Source organism: Rhinatrema bivittatum, chromosome 7 (assembly GCF_901001135.1).
Source record: "Rhinatrema bivittatum chromosome 7, aRhiBiv1.1, whole genome shotgun sequence".
NCBI classification, from domain to species: Eukaryota; Metazoa; Chordata; class Amphibia; order Gymnophiona; family Rhinatrematidae; genus Rhinatrema; species Rhinatrema bivittatum.
Window position 1 is genome coordinate 293,929,426 of NC_042621.1, and position 26,841 is coordinate 293,956,266.

At 44.7% G+C, this 26,841-nt stretch overlaps 1 protein-coding gene across 39 annotated transcripts in view; it reads left to right on the plus strand.

Annotated features, from left to right (window-relative positions):
- The window catches only part of TCF7L2 (transcription factor 7 like 2), a 349,902-nt gene that overhangs the window by 252,503 nt on the left and 70,558 nt on the right, over nt 1-26,841 (plus strand). For all 39 annotated transcript variants that reach the window (XM_029610399.1, XM_029610400.1, XM_029610406.1 and 36 more), the window contains one exon: nt 19,083-19,215. In XM_029610399.1, coding sequence (XP_029466259.1) covers nt 19,083-19,215 — 133 coding nt within the window. The remainder of the gene's footprint in view (nt 1-19,082; nt 19,216-26,841) is intronic.

The following is a 26,841-nucleotide window of genomic DNA, read 5'->3' on the forward strand; positions in this document are numbered from 1 at the left end:
AAAATGCATGTGGCAGTTCATCATATTTTGTCTTTTTTTTTCCTTCCCCTTTTTATATTAATCATGCTGTGTTACTTTGGCAATGCTTATAAAATTGTCATGCCAATAAAGTTATCCATAGTCGGCCATCTCTCTGCGTGTAGCACTTTAAAAGAATTTCTCTTTAATTGAAAGACTTTGAATTCAGGGATTAAAAAGAGAGGGCAGTTTCTGGCTCTTGTACCAAATATTCTTTTATTCGAACTGGCCAATTAAACTTGTCTTCATTTTCTGCTTTGCGTGATTCAGAAAGCTGCGTCTTCTGGTTTTAGGGGTTTTGTGGGCGTACCCTCCGTTTTCTCCCGGGAAGCGTATATTGGATACCTTTGGAAAAGGTCGCATGAAGAGAAGACGTTTTTTTCTCCTGTGTGCAAGGGAATAGGGAAGCTGCCCAGAGATTGATCCGGTTTATTGGCTCACCTCGGCTCTGACTCTTTCTGTTGATTCTCTCTTGCCTGCTGAAAGCTGGTGCACGGAGTTTAAATCTTGTGTGAATGTGCTGCCCCGTTGCTGGATCAGTGCAGGTAACATTTTGGGCATCCGGTCTGTGAAAGCTCGGAAAATTCTAGTCTTTCCTAAGCAAACACTTTTGAGGATTTGGATGTGTGTGGGTTGTAGGGTTTTTTTCATGCATTGGTATTGAAAGGTTTTTATTTAAAACTATATTACATTGTTTATAAACAGAAAAAAATGGAAGGGAATACAAAATTCATAGAACGTTTATGCCCACTGGCCTTTTATTGTCTTTAACAAATGTATATTTTGATGCATTTCTGGCTCTCTTGAACAGATTTCTCTTCTCTAAAAGCTGTATACATACTTAATACTATACACACCGAAAGACACACAGATACTTTTGTGTGTGTGAACATGTATCTATGTATAATTAGCATTTTTAATTGGGTGGTCGTCATCTCATCCTACAAATCCTTCGGTACACATGTCAGATTTTTTTTTGTAAATTGTCAGCAGCAAAAAATACCCCTTTCCTGCCAGTATGTTTTATCTTGGTATTGTACTATGAAAGCAGGAACGTTATTCAGAAGGCATTCCTGACGGTAGTATTTATTTAATGCCTGTCATGGTTTGAATCTCTTCCTGTGAGATGTTGTAAGGAGTGCGCATTGTCTTACAAAGAGTAAATTCTCTATGACGCTGGATGCTCTGGCAGTAAGTGCGTTCAAAGCCAGTTGATTGAGACGAGGTGGGGGCAGAATCCCGTGACCAGCCCCCTCCATCTTCCACTCTGATCATGAAACATACGGCTTCCTGCCCTTCTCTTTCCCAACTACCTGTTTCCACAGCTCCACTGACGGACTTGTCTGCACTGGTAGAAAGCGTGCGTACTTCCTGCACCACACTTTCAACATTTTCGTGGCATTTCCCGTAAAGCAGGGGTTTTTTTTCCCCCTTTAAATTATACCTTGTGTGTTTTCAGTTGGCGAATTCAGTGTAGAAGACTACCAAAAATAAACATTTGCAAATTTTTTTTTTTTTTTTGCTGGGGGTATGTCCGGTGTTTCTCCTGTGCTTGTTTGCCATCACTGGACGTTTGTCTCCCTAGAAAGAGGTTTCTTACTGTAGTGCGATAACCAGCAGCAAACGCCCCTCCCTATGGATACGTTCCCTTATAGGTAGCATCTCAGTCTGCCAAAATGCGATGAGAATTACGCAGTGTTGTTTTAATGCCCATCGCCTTCTAGATCCAAAAAAAAAAGGAATTTTTTTCTTCCAGTCTGCTCCTTCTCTTGCGACCCCTCCGCTAACCCCCAGCTTTGGAAATTTACAAAACCATAGGTCCTTCTGTAGATTATCATACCACAGATCCCCTTTTCTTGATAACAGAATGCCATGTAGTCTCTTTCTTCGCACCTGGCCTTGGCAGATCCAAGCTATCATGTCTGCATGTGGAGTCTTGCATGGCTTTTTAAATATTCGGTGGATAGATGTATGCATACATTTTTATTTTAATTGCCCTGATTTTACAAGAATTAGTGGAAGCTAATTTTTTGAGTGAGTGAAAGTATGTGGTGAAAGGCGGGATTGGCTGAACTCTGTACGGTTGTGATAACGGCGGTGCTGATTTTTTTTTTTTTTTTGCAACAGCCTCAGTGTGCCGAAAAGGGAAACCGTTCGCATTTATGTGGCTTGAGATCTCAACAGAGCCATTCACATCCTGAATTGTTCACTGCAGTTCTTTCAGGGCTTGCATTTGCTTTTGGTCAAAACGAGTTGGCACCACCTGCGTTCCCCAGTTGTATTACCTGGTAAAAGAGAGAAATTCAGTTAACTCGGGATGAACTGGGACAGGTACCTGCTGGCAGGCTTTTATACAAGGCACTAAATGTCCTCTGTTATAAAGGTCAGTTTTGATGGAGCAGCAGTGTGTGGGGTACAGGTAGGCATGGATTGATGGATCTACCAACTCTGTAATCAGAAAAGCTGCACAGCTACCAAAATGGCTTAACTTTTAGTGCTCTTCTTGACTCATTACCTGTTCATTTTATTCTTTGGCCTGGAAGTTCTTTCCACCTCCTTTTGGGATTTCAGCACAGCAGGAAGTGGCTCCTGCTGGGGCTTTGGTGCCATGCACCTTGCTTTGGGGATGAGGGCATTCCACCCATTTTAAACTTGTCTTTCCCTTCCCCATCCAGCCCTGCCAATGCCGTGGCTCCTTTTGGAATTTGATGCTCGTGCTCCCAAGGTGTGACCACTAGATGCTGCAGTTGTGCAATGCTTGGGTGGCCCTCTCCATGGCTGTTTGTATATTGCCCTCTATTATTTTTCACTCCAGTCCTTCTTTTTTTTTTTTTTTGTCCTAACGATGGTTGGGGAAGATTTGTCTTTTAGCTTATGATACCAAAATCGGCAGTAGAGTAAACAGCCAGAAAGGTGTAGAAAATAGCAGGAGGGATCTAGCAAAGCTCGAGGAATGCTCTTAGGCCTGACAGCTGAGATTTGATGCTATAAAAATGCAGAGTAATGCATTTAGGCTGCAAAAACCCAAGGGAGTGATATAGTGTAGGGGTGAAATTCCTCTAAGCACAAAGAGCGAGATCTGGAACGGTCTGTATCGGATGATCTTAAGGTGGCCAAACAGGTGGGTAAAGCGACAGTAGAAGCCTGAAAGATGCTTGGCTAATAGGGAGAGGAATGGTCAGCGGAAAAAGGGAGGTGATCTTGATCCCTGTACGGACCCTGGTGAGACCTCACTTGGACTACTGTGTACAGCTCTGGTGACCGCACCTTCAAAAGGATAGAAACAGGATGGAGTCGGTACAGAGGGCGGCTACTGAAATGGTCAGTGGTCTTCATTCTAAAGTATATGGGGATCGACTTAAAGATCTAAACATGTACTCTCTAGAAGGAAAGGTGAGATAGGGGAGATATGATAGAGACATTCAAATATCTCAAAGGTTTCCATGCATGGGAGGCAAGCCTCTTTCAATTGAAAGGAGGCTCTAGAACGAGGGGTCATGGGATCAGGGTGAAAGGCGAAGACCCTTTTTACAAAGAAGGTGGTGGATGCATGGAACGGCCTCCCAGTGGAAGTGGTGGAGACAAGAACAGTCTCTGAATCCAAGAAAGCATAAATACAGGCGATCTCTGGAAATTGTGAAGCTAAGTTGGTTGGGCAAAGGGACATTTTTGTTTTTACAGTTTTATACTTCTTTTGGGGGCGTGCACTTTTATTATTTGTTTTTGGGCTGGCAGGAAAATGCAAGCCCCCCTCCCCCTGCCATTCACATAGCCTGATCATTGGCTGTTATTCTTGCACAGTGGCTGAGACTTCTCCACTGGGAGCCTGAAATAAGAAAATCTGAGTGGAAAAAAACAATTTACATTTTAGCTTACATTTTCTTTCACTTAGGTTTTAACATGCGAGTGACACCTGACGCAGTAAGCAAATGGTATGCAAATGCATTGGCAGTTTAAAAAAAAAACAAAGGGTGCTAACCCCAAAATGCATGCCACACATTTTTGTGAATACGTAAAACCTGGTTTGTGCATATAAAACAACTGAAAAATAACACTAGACCGTGCTTCCCTTTGGGGCAGGCACTTATTAGCCCAGTTGCCAGTGCTGTGCCCAGAATTGTGTGTAAAGTCATCGTTTGGGGCAGGCAGTTACAGAAGAACGGTGGTCGCGGTCGTGCCGCACTTGCTGCATGTACGACTCTGTCGCCGTGTGCTTCCCCAGTTTGCTGAGTAAGGCCTGCCCCCAATCATGCTGGTGCTGTCCTGCAGCTCGTGCCAGGGCCCAGCAGTTCTCCTGCCATCTCTTCCTACAGGCTTTAGGCAAATCCAGAGAAGCACGAGCCATCGGCGATAGACAGTTGCACGTACATCAATTCTGTGCCTGACGCCGATGTCCCAGGAGGAGGCCCTCTGGCATGAGACCTCCCCAAAGTCAGGTAGCCTCGTGCTTAGCCCGTGTTTTTCAGGCTTGGAAATTGAAGGTGGCGTAAAGTTTAGCTCACATTTCTGTGGTGCTGTGCCAGCATGGTCCCGGACCTGGGGTTCCCAGATGGTGTTGGTCTGAGCTCAGTAACCCCTATACCCAGCACCTTAGACTTTAATACTAGCCCCAGAATTGTGAGTTCGCTTTTACTCCACCCCTGACTCAGGAATTAAGTACCCAGCATTAAGAAAATATGAAGTTAGCCTTCGTGGCTTTAACTCCTGTCCCTGTATTGGGGAGTAATGGCTAATGCCTCGCATGACATGGGATTTGCAGGGAGCTGCACTCATGCTATGTACACACTTGTGCGCTGAAATTCTCATTAAATCATGGGTAAAGTTGCGCACAAAAGCCAGACTGAAGAAATGAGCTCTGATCACTGCCACCGATTCTAGTTAAGCTCCTTCTTATGGCCAGCGCCACCTGTTTGTAGGACGTCTTCCTCATCAGCTGTCGCCTTTCTTTTCCAGTATCAGCAGGGTGCCTGCATAAGGTTCTGATGAGGCCTAGCACGACGGCATCCCCGGTTTACTGAGGCCGAAATCACAAGAAATATTCAAAAAAAAATAAGAGCAGAAAGGGAACAACTCAGCTCCATGGTTCTGTTCAACTGCTAGCGAGATTATCTAAGAACATTTTAGTTGGGACTCCATGGAGTACTAAAGAAACTGATTTAAGGGAGCAACGGCACTGTCCTTGAGTTGCAAAGGTTGCGACTCGGCAGTGGTCCTTCTCTGGAAAAAAGAATTAATATGTTGAAATCTGAAGAGCTCTGGTAAAAACGTGTGCATGGAACTGGAGAGGAAATAACCAGGTTCTATGGAGTATGGAGCCCTCATTTGGAATATTTTGAGTTGAAGGATTTGAAATTGTGAAGGCAACTTGAGGTTATCCAATGTTGCTAGACGTGTTAGGAGGGGAGAGAGGGTTTCTGTGGGTAGGGCCAGTGCTTTACCAGACGAAAGTGGATTCATTTTACAAATTGCCTTCTTCCCCATGTGCACATGCAACTTTACCCACGCCAAAATCACGTCCCTGGGGGGCTGGGAAGGGGTTTGCCCTTGTGTGCACATCCAGTATTTTTTTTCCCCTCAAGAAATCTAGCCCAAATTATCAGGTGTAAATGTGTGCAGGTAGCTTTCCCGGGCTCACCTTGAAAGTGGGAAGCCCTTGGGAAGAGGAGTGGTCTAGTCTAGTGGTCAGAGCCCTGCACTCTGATGCCTGTCCACCAGTTTGGGACGCTCACCTGCCCCATGAACTCCCTCTCTCAGCGCACGGGCACTCCGGGACCCTATTGAAAAGAGAAGTTGCTTTGATTCCTGCTGATAAATTGAAATTACTTCGCAATCGCCTAGGCTGATGCCGTATTTTCAAACATTTTTGTTTGAATTCTTTTTTTCGTGCCCTTTAGTTTTTTTACCTGTGTGGTAATCGTCGCTCCTTCAGAGAAAGACAGAAGGGAAATGCTCTGTTTGTTTTGTTCTTTTTCTCTCTCACTCTGATTTTTTTTAGTCCAGCCTGGCACGGGAGGGTTTGGGGAGCTGAAGAGTGGATTTTTTTTTAAGGAGTAATGAAGCTTTGTTCCTGCACATGCTCTTGTCAATACTATAGTCATTGTTTGTGTAGAGGAAGAAAAAAAAATCTTTTTTTTTTTTTTTTATTTGAGCAGGGAGCGTTCTGGCTATCAATGAAGGCCTTGTCCTCTGGAACAATGGGCAGTTAGCTTAGGGCAGGACCCTAGGCTGAAATGAGCTCTCATTAAGCTGTGAAAGGGCGCAGGCCACTGTATCAACCACAAAAGGCGAAAGTAAATCTCAGAAGAAAATGCTCAGTTAGTTGAAAGAAAGAACTTTGTGCTTTTCTGTACTTAAAGTTTTGCAGACAAAATTAGCAAGCTGTAACAGTATAATTGTAGCAGACTTCCCTGCAACAAAACGGATTTTCACCATTATGTTGTATGCATCTGTTGCTTTAAAATATACATTTTTTGATCATTTTAAATCTTACTGAAATTAATGTAGCCTGAGACTTTTCCCCCCTTTTGCTCTTAGTGTAGTTGTGGATTCCTATGTTCCATCTATTTTATGAGATCGGCCAGGTACATGTGACTGGGATTGGTCGCTGTTTAATACAGGAGGCTTATTAGACCTTGATCAGACCCAGGGTGCCACTTCTTATGGTCTTAGGGGGTGACCTTTATGAGGAGACAGACCAGCAATAAAAGTTAGTGGTATATTCTTACTTACAGCTTTACATAAGATCCATCTTCACCTGAGCCAGGGGTCCCTTCAGCTCATGAGATAGCAGCCTGGGTTCCTGTCTTTTGGTGCTAGCAATAATCCTTATCTAGAAAGCAGTGTGTGCAGCTCTGCAAGTTGCTGGGCTGTTCTTAATGTAAGCCTGTATTGAATAGTACCCTTGCCTACACATGGTGCAGCTCAGGGGGGATCTGGGGACCTAGGTAATGCCACACCGCAGACCTTTCCAAATGCCCCCTGGAGGAAGGAAGGAAAGAAAGATGAGCAATCCACCCCCCCCCCCCTTCTGTGCTGCTTTTGTTTTATTGTGCTAGGGGGCTTATAAGGATGCTTTCAGGCCCTATCTTCAGTTTAAAAAAACAAAAGGAAGCAGTAGGGGATGCATTGAAGAGGTGAATAGGGCAAAAAGACAGCCATCACTGTATGCACATGTGTGTTTACTCTGCCTTGCTCGATTGATTTTGAAGTGAATAGCCAGTTGTCATTTCTTCTAGGTAGACACTTGCTGATGGAGGGTTAAGGAAGGCTGGCATTGGCATGCAAGTGCTTAAATCAATCCCTCACTTACCTTGTTCTACACCAGGAGTCATGAGGAGAGAAACTGTGGGGGAGGTGTTGGGGGGAGTTCTGCCATGATGGCAGGAATAGTTCCTGAAGAATTTGATGTTCTAGTATGCTTCAAAGGTTAGACGTCTGCCACGGGAGGGCTCCCTCGGTGTGAATAACATCTGACAGGAGAGAAGATTCCAAGGCCTGAAGTTTGCAGATACCCGCTATGGCGAATTACATGGAGTTTGCTGGTTACACAATAAAGGAATATATCCATACATTTAAATTAAAATGCTTTTTTTGAATTGGATAAAAAAGCATTTAGATCATGGATGGCCAACTCCAGTCCTCAAGAGCCACAAATAAGCCTGGCTTTCAGGATATCAACAATGAATATGCATGACATTGATTTGCATGCAGTTTATGGATTTATCCTCTAGGAACCCATCCAAACCTTTTTTTTAAACCCAGTTACACTAACTGCTATAACCACATCCTCTGGCAATGAATTCCAGAGCTTAACTATGCGCTGAGTGAAAAAGAATTTTCTTCAATTTGTTTTAAATGAAGTACTTGCTAACTTCATAGAGTGCTCCCTAGTCCTTCTGTTATCTGAGAGAGTAAATAACCAATTTACTTTAACTTGTTCAAGACCTTTCATGATTTTGTAGACCTCTATCATATCCCTTGTATTAAATGAGTTAAATTTTGAGTAATTTTTGTATTATTTTAATTACATTGCTTTACTTGATCTTAACGCTGTGATAGACATTTCACTGGACCCTGTTGAAATCATAGCCATTTTACGTGTTGTTTCTGTATTGGCTTTTTCTTTTTAATACACAAGAGTGTCACCCAATTTATCTTTAGAAAGGAGAATCTTGCTCTGAATTGGTCTTTAAAAACAAAAAGAAAGATTAAACACTGCCTCTTCTTCAGCAATTATTTCCCATTGAAATGTTCTACTCCTACCATTCTGAAATATCTAACAATAAATTTTTAGATCCTGAAAAGCATATTAGATCCCCTGTAATAAGTCTGGGATCTTTTTGTACCTAGCATTATTCTCCTCTTTAGAATCAGAACATTATTTGGTAGATGGGCAATTTGTGTAGGGTGCCTTAGAAATATCTTTAAGGGCTCCCTGGTCACAAACTGAGCCAGTCCTGTCCCCCGCCCCCGTTGCATGCAGGGCAATGTAGTTCTGATTTCCCAGTTGTGTTCCTAAGAGCAGCAGGACTACATCTCCTTGCATGCAGTGTGGTGGGGAGAAACCAGGGATGGTTAAGCTTGTCTCCCTGGACATAGAATTGTGATCGCTGCCACTAGCACTACTATCACTTAACATTTCTGAGGTGCGTCCAGATGCAAGTAAGACACTGTCCCTTTTTCTAGTAATCACTTAACTCGTGCGGTAAAACTTGAGTATGAAAGTCTCCCTATGTATAATTGCACTTTGTGTGTACATGCATTTCTATACAGACACCTTACATTTCTCCGTACATCTCCATTTTCTCAATTTACAATAAAAATAAAAGGCACTGCGAGCATCCTTTCTCCATTGTCCGGGAAGTTAAATGCTTTGGAATCAATTTCTTCCTTCTTCCCTGGACCCAGCAAAAGGTTTTGGTCCTCTCCCTTCTCTCCAGCACACCCTGCAGTATTGGCTTCGTTAGAATGTACCTGAGGTTCGTTATTCCTTTTCAGACTTACAAGGTCTCTCTCTCCTCACAGCAGCAGCAAACCAGAGTTTGGTAGAGGAAGTGCACGGGCCTTTCTCCTGGTGTGACGGCGAAAAACCCTCTCAAAAACTGTTGCCACAGTTCAGTTGGCCCATTGCAAATATCCTTTTAAGTACTGGTGTGGCCTGGCTATTTTGGAAAGAATGGGGGGAGAGAAATATAGGACAAAGAATTACTCAAAAAACCTATTATTAGGTTTGAATTAGAGAAAAAGAACCCAGCATTGTTTTAGCAAGGTAGAAAGTATGATAAGTTGCAGGCTTAAAGGCAAATATGTGTGCAGTCTCCCAGTCTTCATCTCTGCACTCTGCACTCTTCCCTCTCCCACGCCGATGAAAGGTTCTCCTGCCGATCGCTGGCAGCTCAGATGGTAAAAAGATCCGTTTTGCCTGCTAGGAACAATCCTTAGGCTGCTCCTGTGCTGCCTTCATTGCCTGATTGTTCACATCAGTATTGATGACACAAAACAGGACTACAATGGGTAGGGTCAGTGGGAAACAGAGCCTTATCTGGCCCATGTAAGCAGGGACCTGACTTTATCACGTTAGCAATAACGGAGAGAGCCCCAGAAATAAAGATGCAAGTTCTTATGCCACTGCACAAAACCTGGGATCCCGAGCTAGGGCCACACCCATCCAGCAGGGCCTGGGCTGGGGGAAAGAAAAAGTTTTGGAGTTGGGCCAGTAGCTGTGTCCAGTAGGAGGGAGGAGGTCACGCTCCCATCTGGCCTCTTTCAGCGGCTCCGAGGGGATTCCTCAGCTGACACCTCCTGCAGCTCCCCTGGGACATGCTGGGCTGAGCAGAGGGATAGTACCCACCGCCCCCGCCGCTGCTGCTCCTTCAGGCACCTGCGACTGCTCCCTGCCTTCTCATCCTCGGCTGCTAGGAGGAGAGCGGCACATGCCTGCATCTGCCTCTTCAAATGGCTTCAAGAGTGGCTTGGGCCCCGTGGTCTCGTCAGACCTGCTGGCCGTTGTGGTTGAAATGGCAAGAATGAAGCAGAGCGGGTAAGGTTCATGTTTCCTGCTGGCTGGGGAGGGAGGTTAGGGGATTAGTAAGGGAAGGGAGAGAAGTGCTGCTTTTTGGTTTCAGTGGATGGGGGGGGGGGGAAGTTTCATCAAATACCCGCCCCCCCCCCCTTCCAAACAATTATCAGCAGGGGGAGGCCTGTGATAAAACTGGATCCTTGCACATAAGGACTCCCATTTGTGCATTACCCTCCCTGCAGGTCTCTCCACACGGCATGGTCATCGCGCCTCTACTCATACACAGTGCACTTGGCATTCAAATACGCCACTTGTGCCTGGACCCAGAGACCTTACACAGCTCATTGGGAAAGAGAAGTATGCTAGCCCTTTACATCTCTTGCGTTTACGAGCACAGTCAACAGTGGCATACATAAGAGACAGGTGCTGCTCACTCTGTGCCCTTTTTATAGAAGCCAGTATTCCTTCAGATATTTTATAGCTGTGACAAAAGAGCACAAATAGATGTCGTCCCATTTAAATGGATTTTCCGTGTCACCCTTTTTGCAACGCTGCACACTAAAAAAAAAATACGAGGACGAGTCTAGGTGACATTTGCTATGCTGGTGGCCCCCCCCCCCCCCCCTGTATGCAAAAGAGGCAGCCTTTCAGCTCTGGGGTCGCCAAGGGCTCCTTCTGGGCAGAGGAAAATGGAAGTAAGACCAGAAGAAACCCCTCCCCCCTCCCTCCCAAAAAGAAATACAGCGATATCCTTTTCCTCATTGCTTGATAGACCCAAAGTAGCCACAGTATAGACCAGTGCTATAGCGGTCGGACTGCAAACGTTATCCCCCGCTGGCTTGCTGAGACAATCGGGATAATTTCTGGTAGCGCCTCCCACCAGCTTCTGTTTGGTCACATGGGTTGTGTGTGCATGAATTTGTTTTTACATGTTTGAGTCCAGTGTGGGTTGCATAGGTGAGCTTGATGTTGATGCACACACGATATGTTGACAGGAGTGCTAACTTGGGAGAGTTGGCTGTGACATAACTGAGGTGTTTTTGTGTTTTCCAGACTAGCCCAGACCGCATTTCTCTGCCACCCTCACTGTTCTGGTATGGGGATAAGAGTGGGGTACTTTGTCTGGCTTCCTTGATAAACTCCCGGTTGGTGCAGGGGAATCAGGAGCCCAGCTCTGGAGTGAAACCTTATCCCTGTTGGGCTTGGAGCTATATGTGCTGCCTCAATGTCTTCTTTCTCACTTCATGGGTTTCTGCCTCACTTCCATTTATGGCATGGTAGTCCTCTGCTGGGAGAAGCAGCTGAAAGAGAGATGGACCTCTGTGAGGAGGAGGAGGAAGTGGAGGAATATCCAGGCAGAGTGGATGGGGCAATTGTTCTCTTTCTGCTGCCATCTTATCTCACCAACCAAGATGTAAAGAGGGAGGCCTGGAAGCTCTCATGAAGCATCAACACCACCTGAGGAACCAATTACGTTTTTTGTTTATTTTGTATAAATTGTACCCCTGGTATCTTTTCTTGAGGATCAAAAAGAGAAGGATTAAATTGATTATCCCGTAGACCGGGGTGGCCAACTCCGGTCCTCAAGAGCCACAAACAGGCCAGGTTTTCAGGCTATCCACAATGAATATACATGAGATAGATTTGCATGCACTGCCTCCATTGTATGCAAATCTATCTCATGCATATTCATTGTGAATAGCCTGAAAGCCTGGCCTGTTTGTGGATTTCGAGGACTGGAGTTGGCCACCCCGGCTATGGAGCTGTGCAGCTGTGGCAGGAACGTTCTGGAGATATTCCAGCCCTGGGCAGGACTAAATATAACCAGATTTTTGAGTTCAGAGTAGCGGATAAAAAGGGCCAAGACTTGTGAGTGAACAGCCTCATATCTGCTGTCTTGTGGGCAGAATAGAGAGTGTCTGTGGGGTACCTGGAATCCTACAACATATCCCTGGGAGCGAGCAACAAGAAGTGTGGGTGTCCAGGTACTGGTGATCCGGATTGGCCACTATTAGAGAGAAGATGCTGGGCTTGGATGACTTTTGGGGCGACCCAGCAGGGCGGCGCCTCTTTTGTGCGCTGTGTATATGCAAGATGTTGACTGCTTCCATTTTGATGACTTTTTTTTTTTTTTTTCTTCCAGAAGAATTGATTTCGCTGAATAAATTGTGGCATTGTGACTCTTCATTCCGAACCCATGCCATAGAGAAACGCGTCCTGTAAATAAATAAATAAACGGGGTAGCATGATCACACACTGTTACATTCAGTGTTTCCCCCCTAGAGAAGTTCATGTTGTCTCATTATCTGCATGGGCTAAGTTCAGTGCAGTCCTTTTCGGCAACCAGTTTGCCATTTTCATTTTTCATTTATTTTTTTTTTAAATCTTCCCATGAAACCTGCTCGGTTAATCTCACCCGGTACCTTTCCTGTCTGACTGCACAGTCGTGATCTGGTATTGGCGAGCCTGTTCCTTGCAGTAAGGGGAGAAGGGGGGGGGATCGTCGTCAGGTGTGCGTGACAGAGAGCAGGGATCAGCACCGAGGTGCGTACGTGAGGGAGAAGGGATCTGCGCCGGATCCTCCTTCCCCCGTCTGCACTGTTTGTAACACTGTGCTAACCCCCACTTCATCCCTTCCCCCCTCCAAATCTCTCTAATAAAGTAACGTGGGGGGGGGGGGTAACCAAGTCCTGATCACATTCTGCCCCCGCTCCCACTGCCAATTTCTTTACAGTTATCATTCTTTCTTACCTAATTCTTTGCATAAATCATAGAGTGTAATTATTCAGTGCCAGGCCACCCGGTAAAGTGCTAAAGGAGAGTGAATTTCGTTTTCTGCAACAACAGCAAAAAATCATTAGTGATGGAAGCGTTATTACTAAGCAGCTGTTCTATATATTGTCTGTGCCAAGAGAGAAAATATCAAGTATCAGAGTCCAAGGAAATGTGGCCTAAACATACAGAGAAAGTTCTGATTGTTTGGGCACCACTCACCTCATTTAAAAACAACAAAAAAAACCTTCCAACCCCACCTTGATGTGTTGCCTGTATAAATTACATAGTACAAGCTCCAGAAAGAAGCTGTTGGCACAAGGCAAGAATAGAGAAGAGCCCTTGCAGTAAATCTGAGAGATTAAAATCCTATCCAGCATACTGCACCCTGGCTTAGGAGTGAGGCTCATTCCTGTCCCTGTATGTGCAAGACAAACCCACCGTAAATCCTGCGCCTCCAGTTCTGTAACTCTGTGCTCTGGATCCACGGGAAGCACCTCTGACAATGGGACAGAGCGGGATATTTCCCCCTGAAATTCTCCTGGCATCTTAAGTAACAGAAATACAAGCGTTCTCCACTACCAGGCACATTGTGAAATAATACACAATCCTGGGGGAAAAACATTCAGCGCATATGTAGCAAACCTGCCCTACCACAGCAGCACTAACTTGCAGGACTCCAAAAGCAACAAGTCTACCTGTCAGCAGGCAGCAGTGCAAATATGACATGGGGCCCTAGAGCACCAGTACCTCCTACTCGGAAAACAAAAGAAGCTGGCCTGCTACAGCGCCCTCCACAAAACCTGCTGTACACACTAGCAGAATCCCTCACCGCAGTCGCACGCAGAATACAGAACAAGGCACCACAAATTAGAGATATTTACGAGAGGGGTTTTGTGTGCTGATATCCCATGTCTCGGTTTTGATGTATTGAGCAAGTTTACAGTATTGTTCTTCTTGTTTTGAAAAAAACCTAATAAATATATTTCAAAACAAAAAAAAATAGAAATGCACAGACAAAAATGGGAATCTCCAAGAAGCCAGACTGCATGCAGTGCAGAAACACAAATATTCTCTCCAGTTCTGAGTAATAAACCAAGGAGATTCCTGTTCCCAAAGGTAACACATTCCATTCACTAAACAGATAAAATGGGGGGATTTTTTTTCCCCCTTCTTCTGTTGTCTGGACATTTGGGCCCTAACATAGTACTCACCTCCCATAAGAATGCTGTCGCCGCATCTCCAAAAAGGTATAATTGCGATGGAGAAGGTACAGAGAAGGGCGACCAAAATGATAAAGGGGATGGAACAGCTCCCCTATGAGGGAAGATTGAAGAGGTTAGGGCTGTTCATCTTGGAGCAGAGACAGCTGAGGGGGGATATGATAGAGGTCTTTAAGATCATGAGAGGTCTTGAACGAGTAGATGTGAATCGGTTATTTATACTTTCTAATAACAGAAGGACTAGGGGGCACTCCATGAAGTTAGCAAGTAGCACATTTAAGACTAATCGGAGAACATTCTTTTTCACTCAACACACAATAAAGCTCTGGAATTTGTTGCCAGAGGATGTGGTTAGTGCAGATAGTGTAGCTGGGTTCAAAAAAGGTTTGGATAAGTTCTTGGAGGAGAAGTCCATTAACTGCTATTAATCAAGTTTACTTAGGGAATAGTCATTGCTATTAATTGCATCAGTAGCATGGGATCTTCTTAGTGTTTGGGTAATTGCCAGGTTCTTGTGGCCTGGTTTGGCCACTGTTGGAAACAGGATGCTGGGCTTGATGGACCCTTGGTCTGTCTCAGTATGGCATGTTCTTATGTTTAGTTTATTAGCATTTCTATACCGTGAGAGGAGGGAGGGCTAGAGCAAGGCTTCTGAGTTAAGACTTGATCTCCCCCCCCACTTATCCAAGCCTTCAACCAGTGCCCCCTTCCCTCAGGCCACCATATGCTCCCCCAGCCCCATCGGTTTCTCTCCTCTCCCCCCCTCCCCTAGTCCCACCAGTTCCTCTCTTCCCGCCCTTCTCTTCCTCCCCAGCCCCTTCGGTTTTGTCTCGTCTCCCCCCCCCCCCCCCCCCCCGCACCTTACTGCTGCCGCTGTTCCTGGACCGCCCCCATCTGCATGCCTGTGCTGTCCCTGCTGCTTCTGTCGGGCACTTCCTGCAGGCTGATCTCATTCACGGCGAGGTCAGCCTGCAGGAGATGCCACCGGCACAGCAGATCAGGGGGGCCCCGTCTGCTCGCTGCTCTTCCGAGGGAGGGACTGAAAAAAGCCGGACTGGCCAGGGCCTGCGTGGCCCACCAAGACCCGACACCACTGCAAAGTTGAATTACTTGAGAGGGAGGGAAACAGCTTTATATTCATACCAGAAATCGAAATTCACTTTATTTAATATGCAAGCATCCCACTGAATTTCAGAAACTTTGTCATAAAACTCTTGCCGCTGAATCTACCTTTGAGCTGCTGCAGGATAGTGGAACCCGAAACTGTGGCGTACAGATAATCTTTCTAAAACTGAGCTTCCAACCATGGGGTAGTGTACTTAAAACCTGTTTGATTTCTTTATAAAATCTGCCCTCTGCATTGAGGCTTTTGGGATTGTAACACTTCCATGTCTGAAATGAAGAGACGGTGGATTCAGGAAACTGTGACAGTTCATGGGAATCATAAAATGTATTTGGCCATCAGTTTTAATCAGAAGACCACTAATCCTGAGAGGGTTTTCTGTCACTGTGATTCAAGATTTAAATGCTGCTGAGGGCTTTTTTGTGTGTTAAATCTTTGCTGGTAGCTCGACTTGTGTGTTGCTTGGTCTTTTTGGTAAAACATCGGAAATCAAGATGATCACACGCAACACCGAAGGACTTGAGGGCTTGCTTGCATGTGGCGACCTGATGCCTAGCTCAGCCTGCACTATTTAAAACCCAATGTAACCGTGCTGTTTCTTCAGTGTGCTGAAGGGAGCAGAGCCTTTTAAAAGCTAACCGCAGGTATTTTGAATTAGCTTTTCATTGGACTGCCACCTACAGTGGGTGGGGGGGGGGGGGGGAATGGAGGTGTAGCCTAGTGGTTAGAGCAGCAGGCGGAGAACCAGGGCTCCCATCCTGCTGATGTGCCTTGTGACCTTGGGCAAGTCCTTTCATTCTCCATTTCCCCCATTACAGACTGGGGCAAGGAGCTACTTTACTGGTCCTGACCGCAGCTTGGGCTTGGGAAGACAACTAATGAAATCTAAACTCAAATCCAGCTTGCTTTTTTGTTTTACCCTTCTTTCTGTTTTCAGCAAAATCAGCTCTCACAGAAAGGTCAAAATAGTCTTGTTTGAAGGTGGGGAATAGGTTTTGCTAATAGATTTAAAGTGGCCTTAATTAACACGTTTGGGCATTGGTTTCATTTGGTGCTGCCAAGCTCATATGTTTTCTTGGAAGCCGGCTTTTTGCAGCTAGAGAAAAACGTCTTGTCTCCCCAAGAGAGACCTGTGTGTCCAGATCATACTGTACATAAATCTAGAAGGGGACAAGAACAGTATATACAGTAACTCGTTTATTTTCTGCTGATGGGTGATGCAAGTTGTAGATCCTCTCTAAGCTAGAGAACAAAGGGAGAACTATATCAGATTGGAGTCTTTATTTGGTTTTGGTTTTTTTGTAATCTAAGTAACGAAGCATGAATTTTTAAATTGCAAAAAAAGTTGCATTGCCAGATAAGTCAGATCCTAGAGCTTTCTTCTAACAGAGGCCTTGACTTGATCTTAATGCAAGATGTTCCTTACTCAGAGCAATAAAAGGAAATGGAGACGTATTCTGAAATGAAACCTGACTCTAATCCATTCATCAACTAATACTAGCCTCTTTATCTTTGCTGTACCTAATCTGGTTAAATGCCCCTGTTGTAGGGTTTTAAAGGAAATCCTCCATTGGGGATAGGTTTTTTAATGCTGTTGGATTAATATTGGTAAATGGTCCAGTGGTTGGCTTGTTTGAGCTTAATCTTTTTCTTTGTGATCTTGTAAGGGCCAGATATAGCACCAACTTTTAAAAAACTTGTCTAGCAACAGAAAAATCTCACCATATGGTTTGTCAGGCAGACTTATTAAGAGAGAATCGTTATCTATCTGTCACACGCATTTTGACTTCTGGTTCAGAATTCAGCAGCAGTCAGGTTGCTTATTGGTATTTTTCTAATGCAGGCATAATTAATCAGATATATCAGATTACACACAAAATATGTATGGCTGATGCTCAACATACAATGATAGAAATGGCTCGATTCACAGTGCTTAAAGAATTGTAAATGGTAAAATTGGATGGAAATGGGACAGTGAGTTAAGGAGGCACCAGGTCATTACCTTGAACTGCCAACCTAGGGATCTAGATTTAAAGAGGTGAGATTACGTTTTGGTCACATGTTGACTGAGGCTACTGCTAATGTAGAGCAAGGGTGCCTAAACTCAGTTGTTGAGGGCAATCCAATCTAATGTCCAGGATTTCTGCAATGATCTATTTACGTACAATGGAGGCAGTGCATGCAGATACATTTCATGCATATTCATTGTGGAAATCCTGCAAATCTGACTGGTTTGCGGCCTTCTATTACTGAGATTGGGCATCCCTGATGTAAAGACTTTCTAGGTTTAGGTACATGGGGTAAAAAGAAGGTAAAAACATTTATGTGTAATACTATCTCCTGGTTGCCTTTTGGCATTTTAAGTTAAAGATTAGGGAATCCTGTAGGTTCATTGCTATGAGTAAAAGCAAGTTTTCCTTATTTGAGAGAGGGGAGCCCTTTGATGGTAAGAATAGGGAGAAACAATTCCTAGTGCTATGCCTTAATTGCTGCCTTAATCTTGGATATTCCTGTCATCCTAAGGCAGAGAGAGAGAGAGATTGAGTAATATCCTAGTTTGGAAAGGATCATGCAAGCAGTGGAAGAAATTCGGATTGAAAACAGACACCCAGCAGATGAAATAAAAGTAAACTTTTGAGCCTAAAATTTGCAACATGAAACATGACTGCAGAAGAAGATCGTATGTCCCATCAAGTCTGCCCATCAGCCCAGTTAATTTATCATCATTATTCCCATCACTTCCTTAGAGCTCCCCTGTATTTATCCCATGCTTTCTTGAATTCAGATACTGTTTTTGTCTCCACCACCTCCACTGAGAGGCTGTTCCAGTCATCCACCACCCTCTCTGTAAAGAAATATTTCCCGAGATTACTCCTGAGTCTACCCCTTTCACCCCTTTGTTCTAGATTTGTCCAGGGATTGTGGCATGGCATTTCAGTAGAGTGTTTCAGGAGTGTCCCTGTGAATGTAATAGACTGTGATGTGTTTCTCGTGTCTCATGCCCTGTAGTGTACACACTAGGGGTGTGCATTCATTTCCAACGTATTGGTAATTCACAGCGTATAGGGCCATATTCGTTATATTCGTGGGGAAGCGAAATGTATCACGATTCCCCACAAATACAACGAATCTTCGCCGAATTATTCGGCCGTCTAAAGGAGTGAATTTAAATAAACCCCCCCACCTTCCTGACCCCTCCAAGACTTACCAAAACTCCCTGGTGGTCCAGCGGGGGGTCCGGGAGCCATCTCCTGCACTCACGCCCTCGGCTGCCAGTATTCAAAATGGCGCTGATAGCTTTTGACCTTACTATGTCACAGGGGCTACCGGTGCCATTGGTCGGCCCCTGTTACATGGTAGAAGCAATGGATGGCCGGCGCCATCTTGTGCTCCTACCATGTGACAGGGGCCGACCAATGGCACCAGTAGCCTCTGTGACATAGTAAGGTCAAAGGCTATCGGCACCATTTGAATACTGGCAGCCGAGGGCGTGAGGCAGGAGATGTCTCCCGGACCCCCTGCTGGACCACCAGGGAGTTTTGGTAAGTCTTGGGGGGGTCAGGAGAGTGGGGGGTTGTACTTAATTCAATTTTAGCCGGGAAACGAATAAGAATGAACACATGAACGTATCGGGGGGGGGCCCCTTGCCGAATGCAACGTATCTGCCCCCCTTCCCCCCCCGACGAATGCAATGTATGGCGTCCCTCTGCACATCCCTAGTACACACTGCTGCTTACCTGTACACGGATCCAGGGCTGAGGCAGCCAAGGGTTTTTTTTGTTTGGTTTTTTTTTCAGAAAAAGATGGGAAGGCTGGTAGTGTTCTTCTCACTGAGCAGTTCAAATGTTAATCAGCTCGAGTCAGTGATGTAAAGTATAAGGCGAATGAACTTTTAACTTATGTGTGTGTTTTTTTGTTGTTTTGACAGTCTAACAAAGTGCCAGTTGTGCAGCACCCTCACCATGTACATCCGCTTACGCCGCTTATCACGTACAGCAATGAGCACTTCACACCGGGAAACCCTCCTCCACACTTACAAGCGGACGTAGACCCCAAAACAGGTAGGCCAGAAGCCCGTTCCTTCCACTCATACCATAAAAAAACCGAAGACAGGGCAACCTTCATGTTGGAGAAGGGGCCCCTCAAGGGAGTGCCACTTTATCAGGGGGTCCTTTCACGTTAGAATACAATTAGAAGGCATCTTGCATGAGTGGCGCCTTTGATATTGGTAGACTTGAAGGAGATTCTTCCTTCTGTCCTGGTATACTTGTCTGGATAAGGACAATTCTGGCACAGTGCACTTTCCTGAAGCGTTCAGGATCGGCGGAAACTCTAGGTGGGCTCGAGACTGCATTTGAAAAGCAGTGGAATGGAATTGAAAGTGGATGCAAAGTAGCTCTTAAGCTCTGCCATGTTCAGATTTGATTCATTAACAGTCTCTATGCTGTCCGGTGAGTTAAAAAAAAAAAAAAAAAATCAGACATCCATGGTCCCAGTTTGTATTGCTGATAAAGCCCCCCCCCACCAGTTTGGTTCCTCAAAATAAGGTGCTTGGTTATGCTTGCAGAGAGCAGAATGTCATTACTTTTCAATGGCGGCCATTGATTATGTTCAACCTGCAGGCTTTTTATGGATCTGTGGTTCTCAAAGTCTCATCCTCAAAGCTCTCAAGTAGGGTAAAATCCTATGAAAAATAACCTGTCTTTTTGGAGCACAAGTATGCAAATGCACCTCATGCATATTCACTGTGGACATCCTAAATTCCAGCCCTGCTGGGGTGAGCCTGGAAATCAAGATTTGAGCACCGCTGGTGAACGCCTACATTGTGTAGTGTCCAATGATGCTTTTATCATTTAAGGAAACAACTCAAGCCCTTTAAAAATGTTAAGTACAAATTTGAGTTGTAAAATAAATCTCATTTCCGTAGTAGTTTAATTTTTAGGGTGGCCATCTTTAAAATATTGTTTTGGAGGCCTTTTGGAGTATATAGGGGCTGATGCAATACCGTGCACTGCGGCTAGCGCACAGCTTAGCATGCGACTGGACGTGCGTCCATAACCTCCGATGCAATACGGGGATTAGTGCGTGCAAAACGTGAGTCCAAACCGCCGCGCAGCTAATAGCACTCATCACACACAAATTCCATGTAGATTAGCTAATATCCGCATTGTCAAAAATTTCCTGCACGGCCAATGCGCTCGTTGCAATGTGGCAAATTTTACGCCAGCCCAGGGCTGGCATAAAAGTAAGCTGCGCTCAAGGGCTCGTTGCCCAAAACAAAAAATTCTGGGCACCTAATATAAACGCGGAGGATGCACGTTCCAGGCCATGTATCTTGTGCCGGTGACGGGAGAAAATGGATTCTCATATTGAGCATCCGTTTTCCCAGCCCGCACTAACAGCCACCTCTCCTGTGCACCTGATGCTGAGGAGGCACTAGAGATGCACAGTTTTTCCCTAGTGCCTCCTTTTTAGTGCAACCCCACCCCTCATTTAAATATTGCATTGCATGCCCAGGAAAGGTGGCTGAACGCACATTAGGAAAATGGGCGCTCAATATTGACCGCCCGATTTCTACGCACAAATATTGCATTGGCCCAATAGTGATAAATAAGAGCTGTGCCATGAAGCCCAAATTAATGGCATGTGTGTGGATAACTATTTTTAAATGAAAAAACCGACTTCCAATATACCCGCTGCCTACAATGAGGCACTGTCCTTCCCTTTTTTTTTTTTTTTTCATGTAACGAGTTACAACCCATTGTCATAACTTGTACAGTACTGAAGAGTTTAAATCATTTGCTGACCATGTACCTGCCCCTAAAACTTGTTTTTCAGTTCGGACCCACACTGTTGAATGCATGAATGTGTTCTCATAACCTTTCCAGTACAGCATCCTTTGTGAGGTCTTAACTGCTGGAAACTTACCGGGAATCCCCACTGCAAATAAGCAGTCTCTCAGCTGTTTCTCATGCATGGACCCTCTAAATGCACGCACCTTCAAAACGAAGGCACTGACTTAATTGCAGTCAGGTGGTGGATGTTAATGAGCCTAGAACTTGTTTTGGGCCTGGCAGTTTCCTCCAGCTCCAATCGAAATTGGCCTCTTCGGGGCTGTGGTGCCATAAGCTTTCATTCACAACCACCTGGGGCTTTTCTCCAATAGCCCAGCCATCACAGACCCTGGAAGCTGCGCACATGCGCACCCCAAGTCTGGCCACTAGATATCGGCAGCATGCGATGGCAGAGGTTCCCTCCCCACCTCAGGGGCTCTGAGCGCTGCTTCTGCAGCATCCCCCCATCTGCTCATGGAGCAGAAGCCCGGGTCTCTTGCCCCGGCCAGTCCCCACCAGGATTTTTGAAGTGACAGAACACTGTCGGCGGTACGTGGCGATCCTCGACTGTTCAGCTCATTCTTGTTCCCCAGCACAGGTTGTGTTGGAGAGCAAATGTAATGGTGTTGAGGACCATGTAAAAGACTAGCTTGTTTTGATTTTAGATAATGGAGGCTACGTGTATAGAATATTCATGGTGTGAATGGGTCTGCTCGTTGGCAGGTACTTTTTATGTGCACAAGCAAAAAGCCAATGTGATGGTAAGCAATGGAAGTCATAATATTGCTTCTCCCCTTGTCTTCAATTTTTATGTGGATTACATACCGTACCTCTTCTGATTGCACATGCCCATCCCTGCACCGGTCACTGATGGGAGGGGGGAGAAGCATTGATTTAAATAATGCTACTGTAGGGAGTAGCTTTGAAATGGTTATTGTAAAGCACATGATTAATGTCTGTGAACTGTTCAGTGAACATTGTTTCAAGAGTGCAAATAACGCACTCTATGGTTAAAGCCCAGTTAATGTGTTTACTCATTTTCTAGTTGGTGGGGTAGGAATGAAGGAAGCTGTGCCTGCAGGAAAACTTCTTCATAGGGAATTTTAATTTAGAGAATATAAGCTTCTTGAAGGACTGGAAGCGAAGTGCTGAATGGATTCAAGCAAGGAATAAAATAGCCCTCGTGTTAGGAGCTGCATTGTTATTTTTCAGTTAGACTTCCAGCTCAGCTGAAGTTCACCTGTACTCTCCTGTCTGTTGTACTACACCCATTGTAACTTGATGCTCAGCTTTCCAGAGACTGCAAGCTAAGTATTCAAGAGGACTGTATCTAATTAATCATCTCAGAATGTCAGCGCCATTGACGTTCTGCTTAAGGATGTATAATGCTCAGATATTATAGAGGCCTACGTACTAAAGCAGAGGTACTTTAGTACGTAGGCCTCGAGAGCCATAAACTCCAGTCCTCGAGAGCCATAAACAGGCCAGGTTTTCAAGATATCCTAATGAATATGCATGAGATAGATGTGCAGGCACTGCCTTCACTGTATACAAATTTATCATGCATATTCATTGTGGATATCCTGAAAACCCAGACCTGTTAGTGGCTCTCGAGGAGCGGAGTTGGCCACCCTTGTGCTAAAGGCATTCTTCTATTGTGTCTATGGGGGAAAATAAATTCTTCCATTTTGTGTCTTATATCTTTGGAAGAAAAATATGGTGCCGCTGAGGAGAGAATGAAAGTGACCCTGAAAAGGATCTCTACATACAATTTTTATTTATTTATGAAAAAAGGCCACATGATCCACAATTTTAAGTGGCTTACATAATGTACATGGATACAAATAAAACCAAATATTCTTAAGAGCACAACCCTATATTGCCTGAAAAAATAATATAAAATCAGTACCGGTACGTCTCCATATAGCAGTTCCAGAAATGAACCTAAAGTGTTCCATATTTTACTGAAAAGCTTGGCCAAAAAGATAAGTTTTCGATTTCCTTTTAAAAATTTTAAAGCAAGCCTCTTTGCACAGAGTCTCTGAGAGGCCATTCCATAATAAATGCCCTGAAACGGCAAACAGACAATGCATGGCCTCAGTAAGCCACACTGTCCAGACAGAAGGAACATCTAGCAAACACTATCCTGAAGATCTTAAACTTCTCTCTGACCTATAAATATTTAACTAATAGCTAATGCATAAAAGAGCTTCATTGTTCAATGCTCTTTGGATTAAAATTAATCTTCTAAAGATTCTTCATTTCTTCCTCGTTCAGTCAGAACAGTCCAGATGAATGGGTTATGCCCACCGACCAGCAGATGGAGACAGAGACTTAACAGATTCACTGACATCACTCCTTATAAGTATCTATGCTGACCTCAGCCTGCCAGTATTCTCTGTCTCCAGCAGATGGTAGACCAGCATCCTATGCTGTGTGTTAAGGCCTGGTTAGGTGTGTGACATGGCATCCAGTGCGGCTCCTGAGGTGAAAGACCATGTTCTTTCACTCTCAATGAGCACAGACCCAGGGGGAAGAAAATGGCAGCTCCTGAAGTGAAATTTTTTCTTCCTACCTTAGTTGAGCAGGGCTGGCATTCAGGACTAGTGCTACTGACTAATCTGGACTTTGTTCTGAGACTTCCTTCTGCTTCTCTCCTCTTCTACACATTCCCTCTCTTCTTCCTCCTCCTACTACTTTTGATTAATAGTAGTTTAGGCGTGAGTGTCCATTGCTTCGGTATGAAGAAAGTTAAAAAAAAAAAAAAAAAAAGGCAGAATTCTATGTAATTCCCGGGACCTGAGTGATTGCACTTCAGAGCGGTGAATCCTACTGATTTTAGCTTTCCCTGGTAATGAGTCGGTGGGGAGCAGAGTTAGTGCTGCCTTGTCATCTTTTGCAGAGCATGGGAAGAAAACCATGTCCTGCAGCATTTGGGGAAACGTGCCATCTGCAGCCCAGTTCGGCAGCAAAGTATTGCCACACATCTATGGGAAGGAACGGGAAGGCAGAAAAGCCCCAGTTTGGGCTCCCTGGAAGGGATTACTACAGCGGAGCTGTAGGGACCAGCTGTTCCTACCAGTGAAGTCAGTTCCATGGCAGCCATTTTGAGAAGGCCGCGGCAAGAGGCTGGGGACCTGGATCCTCCATTACTTACTCTCGCAGAGCAGGGGAATGGTGTGCCTGCAGTTTTTATGGTTAGGGTTGAGGAGGATCTTCTTGCTTCCTTTCTGTGGAGTTGTCTTATATGGCCTGGGCTTTTGTGTCCATGGATTTCTTGTTGTATGCAGAGAATTTTTGTGATAGGAGTCCCAAAGTCCACTCTGGAATTGTCTCCCATTTGGATTGGGCTAAAGAGAAGAAGAGTGAGAAAGACAGACAGGATCTGGACCTGGATGAGAATGAGTTTTCTGGGTCAGATGAATCCCTGGAAGATTTTAATATCCCCAGGGGTGCTGAGTGCAGAGGAACTGGATATTTCTCCTCCCATGCTCCATCCTCCTTGACTGGAGCCCATTCCTGAGTCATGAGTGAAAGACCTGTACCATACATATTGTATGCCATAGTCCAGTCAAACAATCCATCCCAGGTTTTTGGTTACTCTTTTGCAGAATTTTAATATATCAGACCAAGGGGCAGAGTTCAGTCCTCTGATTTTCCCTGGGTTCTTTGACTGCACTGCAGCCAGATTTCCAAAGGTGAAAGTGGCCTAGTAAAGATAGACATGGCAGAGGATCTTTCCTCAGAGTCAGAGGAAGATGCTAAGCTCTGGGGAATGTTCCCACCAGAGGTGGAAAATGGTTCCTTCTGTGATCTGTCTCTCTTGTAGAGAGCAGCTTCTTTGCTGTTTGCTTGTTTCTTAATGCTTCTGAGTTTGAGGAAGAGAGGGACATGAATTCTGGTCATTGTTGAGGACCCTATGAAGGGCAGTATTAGGAAGCCTTCTAAATCTTTTTCTCTATGTAAAGTGGTGAAGGATTTATTAGTCCTGCAGTGGTTTTCACCAGGGTCAGATTTTAAACTGGGGCATTCATTAGCCAAGTTCTGCCTCCTGGTGCTCCAGGAAGGATTCAGGTTTGGTCCAAAGGGTGAGTACTTGTTTTGTATGGCAATCTTTTCGGTAATGGATGGTGCAACTTAAAAGAGAGAGGCTATTTTTTAAGCAGGTGTTTGAAGCTTCTGCATATTGATTGCTTGCAGGGTAATCATAGTTGGATTCAGAGTGGCCAATTCCTCCATGGATTCTGGAGTAAGTTTCCAGTATTAATCCAGAGGTTCAGAAGGAGACACCATACTTCGAGCCATGGTTTAACTTATCTGGCAAGATGCTGCTTTTTGATTTTTTACACACAATAACGAGGAGTATGCCTTATATATTTCTAGCTAATGGCTCTTCTGATTGCATAATTCTTCTCGAAGTCCATTTTAACCAAACTTTCCTTTCTAGGAACCATGTTTCAGAGAGAACCTTGAGAAAGATGGCCAAGGTGTGGGGTGTTCTAAGGTCCCCAGATTCTGATCATCATAAGGTGGCCAAACAGTTGGATAAAGCAATGGTAAAAGTAAGAAATAAGCTTGGGTGCATAGGGAGAGGAATGGTCAGCAGAAAATAGGAGGTGATATTGCCACTGTATAGGTCCCTGATGAGACCTCATTTGGAATACTGTGTACAGCTCTGGAGCCCACACATGCAAAAAGATATAAACAAGATGGAGTCAGTCCAGAGGGCGGCTACCAAAATGGTCAGTGGTCAAGATCTAAACATGTATACTCTAGAGGAAAGGTGAGATAGGGGAGATATGATAGAGACATTCAAATATCTCAAAGGTTTCTATGCACAGGAGGTGAGCCTTTTTCAATGGAAAGGAGGCTCTAGAACGAGGGATCATGAGATGAGGTTGAAAGGAGGTAGACTCAGGAGTATTCATTGGAAATATTTTATTATAGAGAGGGTGGTGGAGGTGTGGAAAAGCCTCCAGTGAAAGTGATAGACAAAACAGTATGTGAATTCAAGAATGCATAGGACAATTTACAGGGGATCTCTAAGGATTATAATGCAAAATTAATTGGCTGGATGGGCCATATGGTCTTTTTCTGCCATCATGTTTCTATGTTTCTAGATTCCGGCGGACAGACTTAAGGGGGTGTCCTGTTCGAAGCAGCCTTGTAATAGATCTTGGGAATCCGAGGTCTAGGTTGGATTTCCGCTGGCCAGCTAATCTGAGGTCCCAGTTCTTGGGCATTTCAAGTCCAAGAAGTGATTCACAGGGTTTTCTGGGTCCTTCCTTGTCTTCCAGTGAGTTTCTAGATTACCATTCTCAAATTCAGGAGATTAGCAGCCACCAAGCCCTGAGTTTTCAGAGTTAGGTTTGAATTTCCTTTGATTTTGATGAAGTACAAGAAAGTTGTGTCCGGATGGGCCATATGGTCTTTTTCCCATGCTGTTTGACACTTTTTTATATTTTTTTCCCCTTGACAATCAAGAGGGTCAAGAGGCTGTAAGGGAAATGCCTCACAGGTTACTAGGCCTGAAGGCAATCATGCTGGTCCCAAAGCCCCAGTGGGTCAGGGAAGATATTCAATTTACTATGAGATTGCCAGGAAGAGGGGACCTTTTGGCCAATTCTGGGCTTACAGTAGGCACTTAAAGGGTATTTCTTTTCTGGATGGAAACCTTTCATTATCATGGTGGTTGAAAAAAAAAGAAAAGAAAAATTCCTGACTTCCTTGATTCTTATGGAAGCCTTTTTATACATTCCATTCAGGGAGTGTCAGGTGCTAGGATTCTAGGATTGAGCTCTGCCGTTTTGGAGTGGCCATAGCTCCATGGACCTATTCAAAGGTCATGGTAGT